This window comes from Mytilus trossulus, chromosome 7 (genome assembly GCF_036588685.1).
Source record: "Mytilus trossulus isolate FHL-02 chromosome 7, PNRI_Mtr1.1.1.hap1, whole genome shotgun sequence".
Classification (NCBI taxonomy): domain Eukaryota; kingdom Metazoa; phylum Mollusca; class Bivalvia; order Mytilida; family Mytilidae; genus Mytilus; species Mytilus trossulus.
In genome coordinates this window covers 4,227,480-4,250,514 of record NC_086379.1, presented here as the reverse complement: position 1 = coordinate 4,250,514, position 23,035 = coordinate 4,227,480, and the positions used below count along the sequence as shown (strand labels likewise).

The following is a 23,035-nucleotide window of genomic DNA, read 5'->3' as shown; positions in this document are numbered from 1 at the left end:
TCGCAGCACGCAGTAGTTCTGGGCGAGAACCCTTTACGAATTTTCATAATGCACCTAAACATCTAAGCAAATTTATCATTTCTTATTCATTAAAGACATTTGCACCAAAAATGGGGTCACAGTTTAGTCCAGTAATTGCTTAACCCTATGGTTCCTTTTAAACATATGTTAAAGTAACTGGTTTTGGATATTTTCTCTTAAACCAATGACCACTAGATTCCAAATCAACACAATGAATATATTAAACATAAACGAATTAGAAAGAAATATTCTCTAAGGTGTGTTCAACTTGCTATTGGTTAGTTTTTAATGAAAGGAATTGGCTTTCCCCTCGAACCTACTAATTACAGTAGGTGTTACAATCTGGATCCAATTGGGGCTCTCAAACCGCCTGCCAAGGTTGGGGCGTACACTTAAAAATAGCCTAGATACGCCACTTAAATTTGTCATACTACCTATTCGGTCTGTTGGGACAAATATTCAGATTTCTATACCATTTATTCCGTTAGGAACATATATACTGTAATATTTATTCCTGTGGAAATAATATTCCAGAATATTCTTTCCTATTAGAACTTTTGTTATGAAGGAACTTCTATTCCGTGACAAGAGCACAGATGAGATTCATTTAAATATATCTGTTCCCAACCAATACTACACCATGTAATATTGTAACAACTTATTATAGTCAAGTTTATCTTCAATATGTTATTGTACAGTGGAAATCAAAAACAAGTTATTATTTCTTTATTTATTTTTTGATGTAAATATATAATTGTAAATTTTATCCGCATGCACGGCACATAGTCATCAAATTAGTATGATCAGAGACATATAATACAATTGTCTCTGGTATGATGGAGTGCGGAAACTGAAAAGAAGAAGATTCCCGAAGTTAACGCTGAAAGATTTTTAAAAAGCCCGCGCACCTGCATTGAAATGGGAGTTAACTCTGTGTTGTACAAAGTCCGCTCTCGTTTTCGACGAGACTAGCAGATGATATGCACATAACTAAATATAAAATACTTCAGACCTAATTCACTTTGTGATTTTTTTGATCAGTTAAGTTGTGACAAAATGTCAGAACTAAGACACAGAGTGAAAGATGGAGATGTTAGCAGTTCAGACGAGGTGAGACATCAAACGTTTATTGTTTTTGTTACAACGTCCCAAAACATGACCACCTGAACTGCTGAATCAAAAACATTGATGCAAAAAAATCAAAACAAACAATTTTGAACATGTTTTGAACTGAAACAATGCTTAATTAACAATTTTAAAGTTTCAGTTGTGCAAAACAAAAGATGTTAACTTCATAAATTTTAATCAGGAAACTTGATGGAAACTAGATTTTGGAATTATCATGATCATGTTTTTGCTCCAGGCAAATAAATGTGGTAATTCTGATAGACTATTACTATATAAGACAGCTGTTGCATGGGACATCATAACTATAATGTATTTGTACATAGGATAAGATCATAAATATATATTGATTCTATTCCATCATTCCTGGCTGTATTTCAGAAGGGAATATTATAAGGATAGAAATGGGTGAAATAATTACTATTAATGTTTAAGGTACCTGTGGGAGTCTAAAATAAAAATGATAGAATTTGTTCATACATTTGTACTTTGCCAAAATGTAGTATCTATTGATATATATGTTGAAATAAATAATGAAAATGATAGGTCACCGCGCATTTTCTCAAGCTACAGGACGCGACAAATTGAGACATTTTGTAAGGATTATACAGGAAAAAACACCATTTTGTGGTTAGAAACTAAACAAAATGATAGAATTGTTAAGGAGAAGATAGCTTTCAGACAATGCTTTGAGAATTTCTAAAGAATAAATAGGGTCACCGTGAGTTTTTTCCAGAAAAAATACAAAATAGGAAAATTCCATGTAGAATCCAACAGAAAGTGCACTATTTTAGAGTTACCTCCCCTTAAAATGACAATTTTAAAAAAGTAAAACACAAACAAAAATTATCATCATTTGCAAAAGTATTAATATTTATAAGTTATTAACTTATAAATTGGTTCTTTTAAATGAAAATTCATATTAAATATCTGCATTCCTGCATCAAATTTTGCTAACATGATAGAAAATCTGGACCTTTGGTTCACTGTTTTTTACAATCCAAGATGGAGGAAGACACCCATACTACCTTAAGAAGAGAGTTATAAATTCTACTAGCTTAAAATTTGTTCAATAAATACATTAGATTTAAGTTTAATTAATCTAGCTCCTTACCCAACTTTCCATTCCGGCAATTTTTATTTTTATTATTGTTACATTTCCATATAACCGTAGCCAGTGCCTCAAATATATATGTTCCAGTTTAACCTTACCTAGCTTTAAAATTTGCCATAAAATCTAAGGCTACTGAACTGAAGTTTATAACAGAATATCACATGCATGCTTGATCAAGCTGTGAATCTGTAACTAATGATCCTTACTCTATTTTTTTTATTTGTGTGGACCATAACTCCACAAATTGTCAAATATTATCATAAAGATCCAAGAGCAAGGATACTGCAGCTAGCTCATTGAAGGTTACAGAATATAAAGTATCCACTTGTATCATCTCAAAAACATAATCAAGAAAATGTTAATTTTGCATGCATAATAAAGTACATACATCATCGACATGAACATATGCATGTAGATGGCAATTTTATGTTCTGCATGGTACCGATATACAACTTATGAGAATGGATATTGAGTGCCAGAAATGATTTTTCTTTCTTAGAAAATAACTATTCAGCAAACATGGTAAAGTTTGTTTATTTTCATCTAACAAAGTGCCACAGATTGAGACGACTGCCACATATTCTCTTTCCTGAAACATGTACTATACATGTCATAGAACAAGTTTAGAATGAGAAAGTGGTTGAAGTCATAAAATTTTGCTCAGTGCTTGGAGCACAAAATTCATGGTCTTATTTATAAAGTATAGTGTATTTCCTTTATTTTCAGATAAATCAATAATATCTCTCAAAAATAAAATAAAATGAATTTGAACAGCAAACTTGTCAGCTTTTTAAAATCAGAAGAATAATGAAAATCAATATGTGAGATTAAAAGTCAATGTTCCGATCCCCTCATTCTAGGCCCATTTGTTTTGGTTACATGTACATGTATCTGCATGCATTTTAATTTAATTTGTTTACATTTCATATCAACAGATTATGAAAATTCCTATCAATTTATTTGTAAGACAAACAAAAATACAGTTTTTTTAATACATAAATATACATAGAAGTGTATTTTGTACATGCAGATTTTTTTCTGCTAACAATTGGCCTAATTATTGATCACTTACTTAGATTGTATGATTGTAGATTTAATGTTATTGACCCTTTTTATAAAAATGTATGTTTTCTCCTTATAAATTTATAATTAACATGTTTATCTTGTTTATGTCATAAAGGCCTAATATTCAGCTAATCAACTAAATTCAAATGTTTGCTGTCATTTAACCAGTAAAACTTTGTTTGTGACACATTCAAAAATACATTCACACTCAAACACATTTCAAGATGTACTCAATTCTTTATTACTTAGTTTGAACAAAATATTTAAAAAGATAATCAGAGATCAAGCAATTATACAGATATAGTCCTTTTTCTTAAGTTTTGATTTGAGCAACATAAAAATTAAACAGTTGTTGTTTCCCACTACAAAATGCACTATGAAAATAGCAATTTTACCTGACCATATCGGGAAATAGGTATTAAGTCGGATCTTAACACGAACCTGTGACTTGGTTAAAACCGGTTTTGCTATAAATATACAAAGAAATGTCGAAATGTTCAGGACTTAATTAAATCTGTATTTCGGTAGGATGGTGCAAGCATACGATTTTTATTGCGTCTTACACTTTGAGAAGCGAATAATATTTAACTAGTTTATTCAAATATTGTGTAAAAACGTTAATTTTGAGCTTTGAAAGTCAAGTGACTCGATCATTTTCCTGAGGAAGTTTTAAAAAATTGCAAAGAAATATTTTTACAGTGGGTTAGCTTTCATTAGTCTTCACTATCTATAGATTAACAACTTTTGGTTATATTCATCATTGAAGGTGGAGCATGATTGCGCAGTTAATTAATTCTATTGATGTGCCATTTGTATGCAAGGGTGACATTCCGTTGTATTATGTGCCAATTCGAAGAAGTTATGCGAGTATTATCTTCCCTTAACAGGTTCATTATTTTATAATTAAGTTTACGTTTTTGATATAATTTTGAATACTTACAAAATGTATACATTCAATATATTTCAGTTTTTGTTATTGGTGTATCAAAAACATTGATGTACGAATATAATTTCATAAATTTGAAACGTTTAAAATGATTACATACCAATATAAAGAACCGTTCATCATTTTTGAAAAAGACTATGAACAAAATATGAATAAATTATCTTCTCTTGATGATAGATTGATTGGCAAATGAAACAGCGTTATCTAACGGTAATCACTGAAAGGGACCAGCGAGCAATTTTTAATTGTAGCTTATACAACCTTAAAACAATTTCCCACTATAAACGAATGTTACTTTATACAAATATAAGAACTTAGTTAGCTAAATCTACAAATTTTATTAGATATTATGATTTTTTATTGCAATAGATTAATATGCTAATGAATATACATGTGACAGCTTTTGGTTTATAAAAAATACCGATTATCAGAAAGGTTGATTAAAATTTGGTATTATAGTCGTGAACTACAAAACATAACTTTATAATTACTGTACAGTGAATCTGTAAATGTGGTAACATCTATTTAAAAAAAAAATGACCACTAATTTAAGATTATCAGGATAATAAGATAATGTTCAGTAATTTTAGTCATATCCATGTTGAATTTTGTAATGTGGAAGTTACTATTTTTAGTATTTCTAAGTAACATGAGTAACTAGTAAATGTACCTTTATACATATAACAAGTACAAGGCTGAGATGTAAGAGACATTTTAAAAGTGCAATAATCATGATATCTAATGAATTTTAAATATCTAATTTAAAAGTATTAGTATTTTAAATATTAATTTCACACGTATGTCATTGTATGTGTGTATTTTTAATCATACATGAATGCTAATTTTTTTTAAATTCTAAAACTAGCATGATTATAGTTTAAATTTAATAATGAGTTGGGCTATATGAATATATTAGTTTTAGAATTAGTTAGTACTTCTGCAGTATATATACGTACTGACATTGAATTTATAAAATAAACTTCTTTTAAGCATGTTACATGTAAATAGTTTGTTTATCATATAAATAATTTTAGATATTATTATACTACATTTGTATACATGCAAATGTATTAAGAAGAAGGTTCTTCAGGCAAATAAAGCTTCCCAAGTATTTAAGTAGGGCATACACCATTGGCTTTCAAACTTTTGGGAAAATCCAGTTAATTGGTTTCAGCTCTACCTAATCTATAAGTATAAAGCTATTTATAAAGTATTATTTTCATTTCACAAAGGACAATGAAGGAAACATGGAAAATAACAAAAAATTAAGTGTGTAGTCATTTATTTTCAAGGGTACTAATTTTACTGGTTTGAGTGAAAACTTGCAAATTTGAACATTTAAATTTGTGGTTCCCCTGTACCCTTTGAAATCCATGAAAGTTGGTATCCAAGGAATATTAATGACTCCACAGTAGTTTTAATAGACAAGATAAATTGTATTTATATTTTAGGCCTTATTGGTGACTGACAAACTAATTAAAAAAATTATTTATTTGATACACTTCAATCATTGAAATTATATTGATAACAGTCGATACCATCCTGATTCCTAACCATTACATACATTAGCCACTAGTCTTATGCCCAAAACTAGGAAAAGTTATTTGACTTGTAACTTTTTGCAAAACTTTTAAGACACTTTATAAAAAAAAATGATTAAATATTGGTCTTTGGACTAGCAGTCAGAAAAGTTTTTGTTGCAGACTGTGATAAATGTTATATAATTTTTTTATTTTTTTTTATTTTAGAAGCCTCCACCTCAGAGTAACCCTGAATCAGAAGATGATGAGCTGCCACCTGGTGCTGACCTGAGTACAACACGGCAGTTGTCACAATCATCAGACAAAACAACTGAAGCTTTAGATTCCGCTCTTAAAAGTCTCAACCCAAGGTAAAGTTTTCATTGGTCACTACCTCATCCTCTTTTAACTTTCCCTCTTAATATGTACTATACCATGTTAACCTAATAAAACACAGAGGTCTATAGAATTCAAAACACAATGATGTTTTCACGTCTTTGAGGCTCATAAGTGATAAGAAGGGTTATTTTTGTCTCACCTTGACTGAGTCAAAAAGCGAGACATACGTATGCTGTTTCCGGCTACGGCGTCAACAATGTATTAGTTTGTGATTGGGAACCACTAGTGGTATGTCAATGATTATTGGTATGCAGATGTATTACCATTGCCACATCTCATTGCCATGGAGATTATTTGGCTCCGCCCCCTGAGTCATGGTCTATTGACTTTGATTGGTTTGCTTACATTACATGTATGAGTTTGTGATTAGGTCAATTTATGGGGATCCACTTGTGGTAGGTCATTGATATTTGGTTTGCAATTGTATTAGCATTAATTGGCACAATTCATTCCCAAAATTACAAAAAGGCAAGACATATCTCTGTGATAACAGTTTATTGATTAATATATTACAATAGACAGTTGTCTCTTTGACACATCCCCCATTTTCATTCTCAATTTAATGATTCATTAATTTCATGAATTTCATTTAATTTAACCATGATAACATGTATGTAAAAATAAGTTGAGCCTAAAAATGAATTGCATCTTTTGCACTTAGCCAAATGATAATCTGCAAACAATAGAATCAGTCATTACTCCCTCAGGTTGGAAAGTATAAATCATTTTTGTAAATTGAAATAGAACTTGACATTTCATTGGAATAAAATAACATCCTAACATTTCAGTACCACCAGCTTGATTTTATTGTGCATTAACATGATTAAGATATAAAGTAATTACATGATATAGATGCAGGTACCTAATGTTTGTTTCAACTATTAAGCAGACGATCATATTACATTTTGTACATTTTTCTGGTTAGCTGACTGTTGCATTGTTTAAATGATAAACTAATCTTCCTTGATGTAAATGTATCTATATAGGCTTGTTAATTAGTGCATTATGTCGTTGATGAATTATGTTATTGATTCCTGACAATTCAAAGTCTTTATATGATGGAGAAGGAGATTTTGATTTGTTTCAGATAAAAATATCATGTGTGCATTGATTATTAGAGTTTGACCTTTAATTAACCTATAAATGAAGGTGATTGAAGGTTAAAATATTTTGCTTGATGCCCCTGTTGTAAAATATCTTGAATATATCTCAAAACTTTACATCTATTTCTTTGGATGCTTAACTCATGGTAGATAGCTAAAAAAAAAAATACACCATACATGTGTTTCTTCTACCAAAGACTCATCTCTGATACTAAAATTTAGAATGTTAAGGGCAAATTAAGTTTGATTTTTCTTCTAAAAGGTATTTAAAAGTGAATCACATGCACAATCATCAGCATGCATTGTCACTGATCAGTAATCATGATAGTCTCTGGTAATCATGATAGTCTGTGTGATGATTCTGATAGTCACTGTGATAATCATGATGGCAATTATTATTATCGGGGGGGGGGGGGGGGGGGAATTGTATGAAGAACACTGTTTCTGATGACTCTTTAAAATTAACACTGTGTTACAACCTGATCAGCAACTGAAAAAAGGAAGAATACAGTTTGAATCTTTATAAAACATCTGTATAATATAAATAAGCTGGTGCCAATGAGACAACTAAATATGTAAAAAGTTGAAAATTATAGGTCAATTTAAGTATGGCCTTCAACACAAAGCCTTTGTTGATTTTGTGAATACTAAAGAAGCAGGTTTTGGTCATATAGAGTTAACTTTGAAAATTTATTCTTTTTTTTATTTTAGATGGAGAAATTGGATTATAAGAGGAATCTTCTCCTGGGCGATGATTTTCTTCTTCTTTTTAATCATCTATTTAGGACCACTGGCATTGGTTATTGTTGTAAGTACAATAACTCACTTTTAACCTAATATAAAAAAGAAGATGTGGTATGATTGCAAATGAGACAACTATCCACAAAAGACCAAAATGACACAGACATTAACCACTATAGGTCACCGTACGGCCTTCAAAAATGAGCAAAGCCCATACCGCATAGTCAGCTATAAAAGGCCCCGATAAGAGAATGTAAAACAATTCAAATGAGAAAACTAACGGCTTATTTATGTAAAAATATGAAGTTTATTTTAATGCAACTGTGATGAGTGCCCATGTGATAACAGTAAGAAGCAATTAATTAAAAATACAATTTTTCAATCAATTAACAAAAGCAATTTTTTTCCCTCTGGGTCTTGTCACATCAACTAGAAATTTTGTACACATGTTCATTATAATGTGAACTGCCAAATTAGGTTTTAATCCATATTTCACTGGTCATAGCACATGGAAAAGTGCAAAGATATCATGGTTCCAATTGAGACATATTCTTGTTAACTTGTGATATAATTTTGCCCATTTCATATTGCATAAGTGGCTAGGGGGCTGACACTTTAAAATTTATCCTTGTCCATACTTACATCTTGAAATTGTTTTCTGATCTCTTTCCTGGTTCTTCCATATATACATCTGGTACAATCTGATTATCTTCTGATAATCAAGGGGAAAAAAACACATCTTTTTTGCACAGATAAAAAATGCTTGACATGTATCAAAGAACCATTCTCTAACATTAGTTTACCTCAATTGAATGTTGAAAATTTAGATGCAATGCTTGTTACCACATTTTTCTATTATTTATTTTCAGACACTGATGGTACAGATCAAATGTTTCCATGAGATTATTACAATCGGGTATATTGTTTACAAGTCATTTAACTTACCATGGTTCCGTATGTTGAGTTGGTATTTCCTGTTTACGTCTAATTATTTTTTCTACGGAGAAAGTCTCATTCAGTACTTTGGGGTTCTGCTTCAGCGTACAGTAAGTATCTTAATTTCAATTCACATTTAAAAAAAATACATTGCAAATTACTTTGGAAAAAAATAAATACCATTCATTTAAATTATAATCTTATGTCTAACATACAAGAAAGTGACAAGGAATTTTCATTTACCATTTTAGAAATAATACTTTTCTAAACTATGTAAAATTTTATGGGGAAAATAGTAGATTTGAAAGCTTGTACCACTGCATAGAATGTGTTATGATATTTAATATCCACTCGAGATAGTTAAATCTTCAAATTTAAACCGCAATGCTTGTTGAAAGTTTTAAAATTTAACTATCAAGATGATATGTATTGGCTAATGAATTTTTATTCCTAAGTTATTTCTTTACTCCTTTTTAACTGCCAACAACACATTTTTGTGTTTTCTATACCATGTTTATTATGTTTACAGGAATTTTTACGTCCCTTAGTATCGTACCACAGATTTATATCCTTTTCCTTGTACGTGGCTGGCTTTGTTGGTTTTGTTGTCAGCTTGAAGAAGAAGCACTACTTAAAACAGTTCACCTTGGTAAGTGTATGGATAACTCTAAGGAGTGACAGTTAGTATATAGATTTAAGAAGATGTGGTATGATTGCCAATGAGAAATTTCTCCACAAGAAACCAAAATGACATAGACATTAACAACTATAGGTCACCGTACGGCCTGTTGCAATTAGCAAAGCCCACACTGCTTAGTCAGCTATAAAAGGCCCTGATAAGACAATGTAAAACAATTCAAACGAGAAAACTAACAGCCTTATTTATAAAATACAATGAACAGAAAACAAATATGCAACACATAAACAAACGACAACCACTGAATTACAGGATTCTGACTTGGGACAGGCACATACATAAATAATGTGGCGGGGTTAAACATGTTAGCAGGATCCCAACCCTCTCCTAACCTCAGATAGTGGTATAATAGTACAATATACTAATGAACTATAAAAATCAGTTGAAAAAGGCATAACTCATCAGATGGACAAAAATACAAGTGGATCATGATGGGGCTAAGTACTTGTACATCCCAACAACAAAAAGCCTGTTTGGCCCAAAATTTGTCAAGTATGATCATTTAAGAATTGCTTTATTATGATTCAGGTAAAAGGTGTTCAAAAAGAAAATTACTTTTATTATAATGTTACTTTTAACATGACTACACAAAATAATTTCAATGACATATCACAAGTATTTCAAATTTTAAAGCCTATTTTTGCAAAAGACTTGATTAGAAAAATCTAACATATACCATATCCAATTTGTATGTGTCTGCATTTTATTTATTTTCAGTTTGGTTGGACACACGTAACCTTACTTATAGTGGTCACACAGTCACACTTAATTATACAGAATGTTTTTGAGGGTCTCATTTGGTAAGGAATGAATAAAAAAGAAGATGTGGTATGATTGCCAATGAGACAACTGTCCACAAGAGATCAAAATGACACAGACATAAACAACTATAGGTCACTGTACAGCCTTCAACAATGAACAAAGCCCATAATGCATAGTCAGCTATAAAAGCCTGATAAGACAATGTAAAACAATTCAAATGAGAAAACTAATGGCCTTATCTATATAGAAAAATGAACGAAAAACAAATATGTAACACATAAATAAACGACAACCACTGAATTACAGGCTTCTGACTTGGGACAGGCACATACATAAATAGTGTGGCAGGGTTAAACATGTTAGCGGGATCCCAACCCTCCCCCTAACCTGGGACAGTGTTATAACAGTACAACATAAGAACAACTATAAAAATCAGTTGAAAAAGGCTTGACTCATCAGATGGATAAAATTACAAGTGGGCGCAGCCGGGTTCTTATACATCCCGACACAAAAAGACACAATGAACAGATCTGAGATTACTCGCAGTTATCTGACCACTAGTTCAAAGCCACTAACAACTAATAAAAAAATGCATCTAAGACTAAACTATCAATCCGTACACATCCAACGTCCATGGATTTAGTGTAAAGAAGTCATAAACAGCCAGAGAAAAACATGACCTTGTGCAATGCCAAGTTACAGGTATCGACAGATTGTAGATCCATGAAAATGTATATATGTATATAACATACTAGTAATATTTAGTTAGCCTTTAATTTACTGATAACAAAATTTATATTTATACCATTAACATGATTAAAAATAATATTCAATGATCTTATTACAGTGTTGAATACATGTAGGTAACCTTTTAGAATAAGTTTATTTAAAGAAGCGACAAGTTGACATGGATCATTTCTAAATTTCCGGGCATGGTTAACAACATTTTTGTAAAAATGAGGATGTGTTATCCCGTTTGAAATAAGTGTATATATCTTGTAGTTGTAAGCAGTAGGAAAATATGGTTAAAAGTTTCATATCTTTGAGAACACCATTTAATCTAATTCAATTTATGTGTGGGTTGTAGTAGGGGTACCTTCATGACCCATTACAATAAAAAAAATATTGTTTAATGACATGAACAGTAATTTTTGGTGCATGATGATAAAATGTATAACTTCTTTTATACAATAAAAAAATCAACTGATTTTGACAAATCACTATAAACTTTTCAAATGTAATTAGTACAGTTAGTACAAGAGTTAGTAAATAAAATGATATTAAATTTCAATTATGCCTCCTGTTTACAAGATTGGTTGATTGTCGAAACAAAACAAACATTAATAAAATGTAACTTCTAATGTCAAATTTTTCTGCAATAGAATCAGAGGCGGATTTAGAGGAGGGCCCCCCCTTTTTGGGAAAAAAATTGGTTGCTTATATAGGAAATCACTGAAGCATGACTGGAACCCCTCGAAGCGCAGTCAGTGGGCCCCAACTTGTGAAAATTTCTAGATCCACCAATGTTAGATATGATCTGCTTTAATATTTAGATTTTTTTTTATACTTATTATCCTTATTGTGTTTGTGTCTGAATTTTAACCATTTTATTTTCTTTGTGTTTTGGATGTAATTTTGACTGATGTTCAATATCTTTGCGTCCCATGATGATTTTGTCTGAGCTACAAATCTATGTCTTTTGTTAATAATATTTTTCATTATTTTTCAGGCTTTTAGTCCCAGTTTCCATGATCATTTGTAATGACATCATGGCGTACATGTTTGGATTTTTCTTTGGTAAAACACCGCTGATCAAACTGTCTCCTAAGAAAACATGGGAAGGATTTATTGGTGGTGCTTTGTCTACAGTAGTGTTTGGACTTGCAGTAAGTATATACACTGACTCAGGCGGAATTTCGATCATTCGAGAAATGGCACAAAGATACAAGATGGTTCTGACTGGAGTGAAGATGCCATTACTTTTCTGTCGTCATGACAATTACACTGACAACACCCTGTTAAACATAGCTGAGTTTATAAATTCCCTATATTTACAAAATTTTTGGATTAATGTTAGTCCTAAGTGTTGGGCTGCCTGACAAAATCAACCAAAGTGAAGAAAACAACCCAAGGCCAAGTATTAGTCTCCAACACAGCAAGAAAATCCTCTATTTAGAAGCGGGCTTCGGCTGGCCCCTAAACAAAAATGTGTACAATATTCAGTGAAAATGGATTTCACACCAAACTCCGAAACATAAATGAACTTCAATTAAAATACGTACAAGACTAACAAATGTCATAGGCACCTAACTAGGGACAGGCTCAAAAAAAATAGTTGAGTTAAACTTGTATTGTGATATCTCAAACCTCCCCTATACCTTTAGCAAATGTAGAATAAAAATGATAACTGTAATTAGCACAATAAAACCCAGCTTGAAAGAAATCAGAGTCTGATGTCAAAATAGGTAGCAGAAGAAACTAAGTAAATGACAATGATATATGTATTAACAAAGGACTACCAGCAGACCTCAATTTAACTAATTGAAAGCTTTAGTCTTCATGGTCCTCATCATATGAAAATCAGGCACAATCAAGTAACCCATGAAATTTTCTGATAAGTTATATATTTTTCAAATAAACAAAATGAAAATTGTCACAGCAAAGTGGAAATCTCAAAATGAGTAGGCCATTTAGTCAGTCTGATTTCTGTGTCAGAAGTGAGAACATACAAAATAAAATGCAAAACCATGAACAATGGAAAACAAAGCATTGAATTTCTTTTTGTCTGACACTTAATATTATTTGTATAATATTATTTTTTATTTGTAGTTGTCCTATTTTCTGGTGCAATTTGATTATTTTGTTTGTCCGATTTCTTACGATGATGTAAATAACAAGATATCGTACGAGTGTGAGAGACATCCCGTGTTTATATTAACAGAAGTCAATCTGCCAACAGTAGCACAGAAGATATTCAGTGTAGTAAGTTTATTTTATAGTGTTCAATATTTTTCAGATATTTCACAGACCCTGGTTTTTTTTATTATAAAAATTCTATAAATTAATTCTCATTATGGATAAAGCAAAAAACTGAAAATCAGAAGGATTATGACCTTGAACTCTGTGGTGATAAGATTGATAAAAAAAAAATTAAAAATTTACATTGACCTCTGCGACTGTCCTCAGTAAATATAGTATTTTTGTTAGATGATCCTTTGATTAAAAAAAATCCTGCTTTATACTTAAAATCTTCTTTATACTTAAACCAATTTTATCACCTGTTCAAATATTGGGATTGGCATGGGGCTTTTCTTCATGTTTGAATTTATTTGTATTTAATTTATAGCACATACACAAGTTTATGATTGAGCTATACTTTTAATAGGATTTGCATGTCTGTCATAAATAAGCACATTATATAATTCACTATTTCAATTTGAATACTCATCATAACATGCAATTCTTCAATTTAAATTAAATAATTAACTTGTTTTCTATACAAATCAAAATTCCAAATTGAATACTAAACTCGTTTTCTATACAAATCACAATTCCAAATTGAATACTTAACTCGTTTTCTATACAAATCACAATTCCAAATTGAATACTTAACTCGTTTTCTATACAAATCACAATTCCAAATTGAATACTTAACTCGTTTTCTATACAAATCACAATTCCAAATTGAATACTTAACTCGTTTTCTATACAAATCACAATTCCAAATTGAATACTTAACTCGTTTTCTATACAAATCACAATTCCAAATTGAATACTTAACTCGTTTTCTATACAAATCACAATTCCAAATTGAATACTTAACTCGTTTTCTATACAAATCACAATTCCAAATTGAATACTTAACTCGTTTTCTATACAAATCACAATTCCAAATTGAATACTTAACTTGTTTTCTATACAAATCACAATTCCAAATTGAATACTTGACATAACATACGATCCATCTAAAATATCATGAATATATTATACTTTGTGAATAATACTTTTAAAGGTGTACATCAAAATGATACTAACTTTTATCTTAAGATATGGATATCATTTTGGTGAAAGATGAGTGAAATTTCCAATAGTTCTTCAGATTCTAAAGAAATATTGTAAACATGAAAAATTTCACACCTGGGTTGTCTCCCCTTATTTCTGGATCAGTTTATATGCATGAAAATATTCCAAAGGCATCATATGTACAAATCAAAATATTTGTGTGAAGGATTCATTTATCATTCGATGCACAAATTAAACTCCCATACAAAAAGTTTATCCATTGATATCACAACAACATTCCTGTTTATTATACTGTGTCTTTGAGCTGTTCTAATACACTGTTTCAAGCTCTTATTCAAACAATTGATATTTATATTTTGTATAAAAATTTTCAGAGCAAAATTGTGAGTATACAACATGTAAAACACACCAAATAGAAACATGCTTTAGATACTACTCCGGTGCATTCTTGAACTTCTTGGAAATACTTATAACATAGTTGTATATGTTTAGCTCACCTAGATGGGAGATACATGTATTGTCTTCATCTTTGTCGGTTAACTTTTACAATTAAATTGTCAATTCTGATAATGTATATATAAACTGGTCTATTTAATTTTTTAAAACAATTATAGCTATTAAGATGCATTATTTCAAAAATGATGACAATTGAGATATTCTGTTTTCTAAGTCTTATATCATTTTATACACATGATCAGGTGATGATACATCAACTTTTAGTTATTTAGGTCAATGTAACCTATATTTTCACCATGAATAGGAGGACGAAATAGAATAGTGGTAATATTATGTGGAAATCTATTTCAGTCCCTCTAATTGCATGATTCTCTATCATGTCTATTTCATTGTATTTGGGAAACTAAAAAAAAACGTCACATTTTTAATCACTACAATGAAAACAACAACTATTTTGAAAAACTCCATTTAAGGGAGTTCGCTTCTCATTTTTAAAGTAATTAACTTTTCAAAACACTACTTTATATTAATAGGGGATTAATAAAGGAATCCAAAGAGCAAAAAAAATATATAGGTCACCATGCTTGTTTTCGAAATATTAGGCATTGAAATTTTGGCAGGAAACTATTCTCTGTTCACTTTTCATAGCTTTATCATTGACAAATTTAAGTTCTCAAAAGCTATTAAAAAATGATTAAAATTTTATAAGACTTTTACAGATGGTTTATCATATTACATGTAAAAGATTTACAAAAAGAAAACTGGAGGTCACCAGGCAATTTTTTTCAACACATTCAAATGAAAAAAACCAGAGGATCCTGAAAATTTGACAAAAAATCCAAAACATGACAAGCCAGCTTCCTTTATGCCTTAAAGCAACAGTTAATCAGTGCCATTTAAATCTTTTCTTTATTATGTACATTAATTCAAAATGACTCCATATTTCCACTTGTCCATAGCAGAATTAATGCTTAAATCACATAGATTGTACACTTTTTAACTTTGTTGAACTTTATAGTTCTCATCAATGAATTTATAGAAAGCACATTTGTAAAGAACATATTTTCTTACACCATCATTATCAATGAAATCCATTATTTTTTTTGCAAAGATGGGAGGTGAATGAAACAGGTTCTCTAGAGCCATTAGTTACGATGTGGGAAATTTGAGTACATGTAGTATGAATATATTTAAAAAAAACTTTAATGCTTGGTTCACATTTCCAGATTTGCTGAGATTTTTTGTACCGACTTTGTGGATTTTGTGGGTATAGATCATGATAGATAAACCAGAAGTTTAAATGTTGAACAAAATATACTTACACTTTCTATCAGCTTGTCCACAATTTTGGAAAATAACCAAACTCAAATATGAATGATAATACAATTTTTCCTCAATCTATAAAAACTGATACTCACAAAAAATGTCTGAATTAACATTAATCTGTAAGCAGCTCTATCTTCTGTTTCAATGTCATTATCTTAATTTTTGTATTTTTTTTCCTGATATTTGCAGAACAGATTTCATTCTTTTGCAAGCTTGACATTTTCTAACCATAGAATAGTTCCATCAGCACTTTCACAAACATCTTCTATTCTAAATGCATTATTTCATGTAAATTTATTTTTGATTGGACCACATTGCAACACTTCATGTAAAGTATTGATAGTATTTCATTAAAAAAGCAATAACTGTAATGAGTTTTAAGATTTGTCACTATCAATTGTTAGTTTGACTGTTGCAAGTATAGTTTTACTAGTGACAAAGAGTGCAGATTAGTAAAATGTATATTTACCACTGTCAAAGCCCTAATTAATGGTGGCAACTGTTTCATTCCTCATGTGTAAACATAAATGACAGAACTAGCTAGTATTTTATCTTATTGTTAAAAATCCATTTCATTTTACAGTCCGTCTCATTTTATATATATATGTATATTGATTGTACATTCAAGAAAAACAATTACATTTCATCCAACAATATTTTATCTTTTTTTATGATTTGGGAAATATTCCATAGAAGACCAACACATTCATGACATTTATCCAATCATATTTTTTCTATTTATAGTTTGGTATCCCATGGAAGACTATCAGAGTTTATCCAATCATATTTTATCTATTTATAGTTTGGTATCCCCTGGAAGACTATCACACTATATCCATTCATGTTACATTCTATCAGTATGTCACTGTTTGCCTCAGTCATTGGACCATTTGGAGGATTCTTTGCCAGTGGATTCAAAAGAGCATTTAAAATCAAAGTAAGTATAAACCAAAGGTTTAAAAAAAAAGAAGTATAAGTCTTATTTCTATTTATATCTGATGAGTAAAAAGAACTCAAAAAGTTTATGAGATATATACATTTTATTTCCAAATCAAAGGTACTTGTTTTTTTCTATATTTTTTCTTGAAATGTAAAGAATAGAAAACATTTGATTTGATTTGAAAGCTTCAACATTTTTGTTAAGACTGTTCCAGAATTATTAACATGAAGAGCATAGTAGGCAATTAATAAGACCCTGATCCCAAAAAATAAAATTTTTCATGTTTCTTTGAAATAATAAAAAAAAAATGCGACCGCTAATTATTATAATATTTAATTAACTTCAGTGCATCCAATTCCCCCCATTCAAAATACATCTAAAAGCAGCCAAAAACCAAACATTCAGTGGTTTATTTATACAAATGATGCTAGTATGTGTTGTGTATTATTACTACAGGCTTGTACTCACCAAAAAAATTTAGTTTCAATTTTGAGACATTAACAACAATAATGACTATCTATTTGTAGGATTTTGGAGACACAATCCCAGGACATGGTGGTATCATGGACAGATTTGACTGTCAGTTCCTCATGGCTACATTTGTTCATGTCTACTACACTAGTTTTATCAGGTATAGTAATAGCTTGGTTGTATAGATCTATTGGTGTTCGTTTCAATCCGAAACAGACAATTTTACAAAGTGATAGATTTAGATATTTGTCTATTCAAAATTGAGGAATGCCGTTAGATAATAACCTCATAGATGGTTTTGTTTATTTATTATATACTGATTCGTATAAAGATCTGCTTACACAAAACTATTTCCAAAAATCACTTGCGAATATGCATACACAACAGTTTATGAGGTTCCTTTATTTAGACGACACACTGACATGTTAAAAGCATCAAAGATATCAGGCCTATTTATTATTTAATACACTAAACACATATTTCATCTACACATGACCCATTAGCAGTGATTTTGCTAGCGCTCGTCACTTTCGTATTTTATGAAAAGGTTTTCGAAATGACGAAAATATTTCATATCAATTTCGTCACTTAAATTTGGAAAGTGTAAAAATATTTACACATCAAATTACTTGAATTCTACCTGTCTATATGTTTCTGACAAGTTTATGACCCTCAGGTAATTTTACGTTTACCAAAGGTGTTAAAAAAGTTGATGACAAGTAATCCGCCTATCCCCAATCAGGGGCGCACTACGTTTGCACGCATTTGGGGATTCAAATATTTTACGTTTGCGCGCAGCTTTTGATTATATTTGCGCGCATTTATTTTACAGGTAATCTCAGGTAAAAGTAAAAATAAAAATTATATTAAGTTATAAATAACTATTTTTTTTGTATTTTCATATTAATCAATTATTAATTTTAAAATAATTTGTTTATCAGTCAAATTATATACTGTTCATATTGAATTATCAAAGCAAGTAAAAACTCCGTTATAGCTTAAGGTCAAGTTACAATTAACGTCACGCACGCTGTTCCTACAACCCCTATAATTTAAAACAGAATCTTAGAAATTTCCTCCACAAAACAAAATAATATGTTAACAAACACTAACCACTATAAAAACTAATTCAGTATAAGTTTTCCTTTATGTTCTTATAGCTCTTGGTCATATGCTTAGTAATATCTAGTATATTTGAGGATTAAAACAAAAAAGCTATGTGAAAAAAACGGATGTCCAACGTTACATTTTTGAACAACTGTTTTATCTCTTATGTATAGTTATCCTATTTCTTATTCTCTGATCTTCCCGAAACTTGGCAGAAGCAACGAAGTGTGTCAGTTCTTGGTTAAATTAAAGCCTTTCTTTTGTTGAATTTCGTTTGACTCGGTGGTTGCATATTAAGTTGGAATAAGAAAAATGTCCAATGACGTTTTTCGTTGACTAAACGGCTGAAAACTAGTTTTATAAGTAGACATAGCTAAAAATGTCTAAAAAATGTGAGATAATTGTAACATCTTCAGAAAGAACAAACATTTGCCTCATTGTGTGTGAAATCAAAAATTGTAGATTCCATAAAACCATCTCTACACAGTCGTTTTTCAAGCGGTAGCCATATTGTCCAAGTTGATATTTCATTTGTCCAAGCAATTAATGCGGGTTTTTAACCTGATATTTCAATAAGTAATTTATAATTTAACAAAACAAAAGTTAGATACACGAACAGAACATAAAGTCTAGATTCTTGTTTTATTACCTGCATGTTTGGGTCTTACAGGAATAAAATGCTACGAAACATTACAAAACGGTAGCCATTTTGTCCAAACGTCGAAAAACGTCGTAAAAATCCAAACAAATGCTTTTTTTTCGATGTTACATGTGCAAAATTTGTTCCATTGTATATTCCTGATACGGATCGCGTGGTGAAATTTAAAAAGACATTGCTGGTTGTCGAAAAAAAAACGTGCATGAAACGGATGTAACTGAAAGACTTGTCGGAAACAGCGCCAAAAATAGTTTCATCGAATTAATGCAACCCCGTATTATACGGACCATTCAGGAGAAGATTAGTACATTTTAAAAGCAAGCAACTTCAAATGACTGGGAAAATAATTTTCAAGATCGGGTTATAATGACTTTATTTAAGGGTTGTGTCAAGCAAATTTTTAATACAATTCAATTCAAATTAATCAAGGGTAAATATGTTTTTATTTATTGCAGAGTGTCAGATATATTTGTATTAGGGTTGGATCAAGATATGAAAAATTTACAATGACAGATGATATGCACCATGCAATTTTAGCAGCCTGCGATTAAAGTTTTGTTATAATTCATTTAATTATTGAAAACCATATTCTTCTGTCCCATTTTTCCTTCCTTCAAGTTCATTACTTACAACAATGCAACATTTTAAGTTGAATTAAGGGTAAAATTGTTTAATCGATTTCCACAACTTGAGGTAAATAAATTCATGGTAAATAGACATCACAAAATTAATAGAGACAGATTTAGAATCAACCAACTACATAAAAAAAAAGCAAATGAAACTTGTAAATTGAGAATAAATGTACGTCAAAAGTTTCAGAAAACTCTCTTTGACGTCGTGGTGGTGTAACGTCGTGTTGTAGGAACATCGTGCGCAACGTTAATATAAGAATGGGCTATGTCACAGATTTTCTTAAAATTTTGCATACATGTATTGAAATGTGTTTGAAAATCGAAAAAAATCTGCGGTTTTATCTCTTTTTCCCCTGCCTTATGAAACTTATACTAAAGGAAGGGGTACTGATACCTGTAAAATAATTGAACAAATTAATAGATAAATAAGCATTATTTTATTACCTGTATTTTCCCTAGAAAATTACTTATTGAATACTTTCAAAATATGTGCCTTATGATAACATTAAGAATGGAAAGGGGGAATGTTTCATAGAGACAACATGTTAAGACTAGCGGAAGGGGTACTGATACTTATAAATAATTGAACAAATTAATAGATAAATAAGAATTATTACCTGTATTTTACCTGAGTTTACCTGCCAAAAAAATGCGCGCAAATGTAATGGAAAGCTGCGCGCAAACGTAATGATTTTTGCGCGCAAACGTAATGCTCCGCCAATCAGATGGGTCACTAATCTCTCAAATATTATTATAAAACCTCATAAATGACCATTATAATAATCTGTTAAAGTTAAATCAGTCTTCAGCATTTCATTTTTATCATTTCTCTCAATTTTCGTCATTTGAACAAAATTGATAATCTTCCCGGACATTTCAACTTTATTTTAATTTCAATATTTCCCTTAGGAAAACTTCGTTTGATTGTGAAGTGAAAAAGTCGTTACAAGTTCATTTGTGCAGTGGTTTAAAAAATAGAGGCACCCAACTTTTGTTGATCAGGGGTGTGCCCTGAAAATAACTGAAGTGAAGCTGTGAACCATATTACCAGATCCCTGTTCTTATCTTCATATCTTAGCACCACATCAGTCAATTCATTCAATATTACCAATAACTGCCTACATTAGCAATCCTTAAGTCTTCAGAGATCCTAGACTAGTTCTTGAAGGACTAGGACATACATGTATAGCTAGTTTGATAAACGTCCAAGACCCCTTGCTATTATAAAAAATAAGGCTGATTTTTATCACGCGCAAAAGTGACTAAAGCCCTCAAAATCCTAGCTGAAACCCTGCTCATTAGAGGTCTCAAATCAAAACAAAAGACAAATCAAATATACATATGTAACACATTTTTTGTTGTCTCCTATTCATAAAAATTATGAATAAAGTAGAAATCATCAAATATCAGCTGTAAAAACTAAATACAATGTACTCAAAAATAACACATTAAGAGTTTATCTTTCACTATACATATACTGATTGATAAGTAAAACAAAAAGAATAATGTATTATAGTTTAAGTTTATAACCTCCTTGTAAGCCCCTTCTGCTGTGAGCCATTTTCAAATCCTGGTATTTGTCACAGCTCAGGGTTTATATCATGTTGGTCGTTTAAGAAACAAATTCAATGATTGGGATGAAACAAACTAAATATTTAAGCTCCATATTAAATTGCAGGATAAATACAATGTTCAGACAGTGTAGGAAAATATGAAATTTATTTGTACTCACTATGAAACAGGAATTTCGAAATTAAAGCTTGTTAAATATATTTTCCTACACTATGAATATTGTACATGTATATGTATTTCATTTGTAATAATATCTAATGATTTTTTTTTTCAGAGCACCTAACCCCCAGAAGATCTTACAGAGTATTTGGTTACTGACAACAGAGGAACAGATTCAGATATATAATACACTGAGAGAGAAATTAACACTGAGGGGACTCATTCTCGACAGGGCCACAAATACGTAACACCATTTTCAACTAAATTTTAGAAGATTTTAGATCAATTTTGTAATTTGTTTTAGAAATATATAGCAATATTTGTTACTAGTTTTATGAATGTTTTATCCTGAAGGTACATGTGATATGAATGGGGGTCCAGAAGAGGTGAATGCTTCATATTTTATCGTTATTTATTATGGGTGTACATTTTTTTATCATTTTCAGTAATGAAAGAACTTGTGATCATATGATTGGTTTAGATATTTGCTAATTGTGTATATTATATGTATATGTGTAAATTTTAAAAACAAATTGAAGTTTTGCGGATGTTTATCACTATGATATGGTTTAAGTGTATCTGAATTTTCAGAATTAAGACCCTACTAAATGTTTTTAAAATATTGGGTATTTTTCATTTACTTTTTTTGTAGGTTACAATTTTTGATAAAAAAAATATTATAAGCATAAATTGCCAGAATTGATAGTAAATGTCAATACTCTTAAAACATTTTTATTTTCAAATGGCAACCGATACTGTCTGTGATGTTTTGTTAATTATTTGGCATAAATTCTTATTCAAATAATTATGAAAAAATATTGATCTGTTGGGAATGAGCTTGACCATTGTTAACAGTGATATATTATGAAACTAGAGGCTCTAAAGAGCCTGTGTCGCTCACCTTGGTCTATGTGCATATTAAACAAAGGACACAAATGGATTCATGACAAAATTGTATTTTGGTGATGGTGATGTGTTTGAAGTTCTTACTTTACTGAACGATTTTGCTTCTTACAATTATATCTATCATGAACTTTGCCCATTAGTAACAGAGAACTATATTTGGTAAAAATTTACATAAATTTACCAAATTAATGAAAATTGTTAAAAATTGACTATAAAGGGCAATAACTCCTAAAGGGGTCAACTGACCATTTTGGTCATGCTGACTTATTTGTAGATCTTACTTTGCTGAACATTATTGCTGTTTACAATTTATCTCTATCTATAATAATATTCAAGATAATAACCAAAAACAGCAA

General features: G+C 30.3%; 1 protein-coding gene across 2 annotated transcripts; it reads left to right on the top strand.

The window, feature by feature from the left end:
• The first annotated feature begins 956 nt into the window (after nt 1-956).
• Nucleotides 957-22,376, top strand: LOC134724503 (phosphatidate cytidylyltransferase, photoreceptor-specific-like). Of its 2 annotated transcripts, none has more exons than XR_010108439.1 (11): nt 957-1,131; nt 6,020-6,162; nt 8,005-8,101; nt 8,904-9,080; nt 9,500-9,619; nt 10,385-10,467; nt 12,159-12,315; nt 13,259-13,411; nt 16,979-17,171; nt 17,702-17,805; nt 21,889-21,965. XR_010108439.1 is itself a non-coding variant. In XM_063587556.1 (11 exons), exons 1-11 carry the CDS (start codon nt 1,078-1,080, stop codon nt 22,019-22,021), a joined length of 1,356 nt encoding a protein of 451 aa, XP_063443626.1. In that variant the 5' UTR covers nt 957-1,077; the 3' UTR covers nt 22,022-22,376. The 2 variants fall into 2 exon arrangements, 1 of the variants encoding a protein (XP_063443626.1); XM_063587556.1 differs by having other exon boundaries at nt 17,037-17,171; nt 21,889-22,376.
• Nucleotides 22,377-23,035: the final 659 nt, after the last annotated feature.

Bases quoted from the DNA above. Each gene is read 5' to 3' on its own strand.
- LOC134724503 (XM_063587556.1), top strand. From the start codon at position 1,078: ATGTCAGAACTAAGACACAGAGTGAAAGATGGAGATGTTAGCAGTTCA. The intron at 9,620-10,384 runs GTAAGTGTATGG...ATTTATTTTCAG, and splicing joins ACTTAAAACAGTTCACCTTG to TTTGGTTGGACACACGTAAC. The intron at 10,468-12,158 runs GTAAGGAATGAA...ATTATTTTTCAG, and splicing joins GTTTTTGAGGGTCTCATTTG to GCTTTTAGTCCCAGTTTCCA.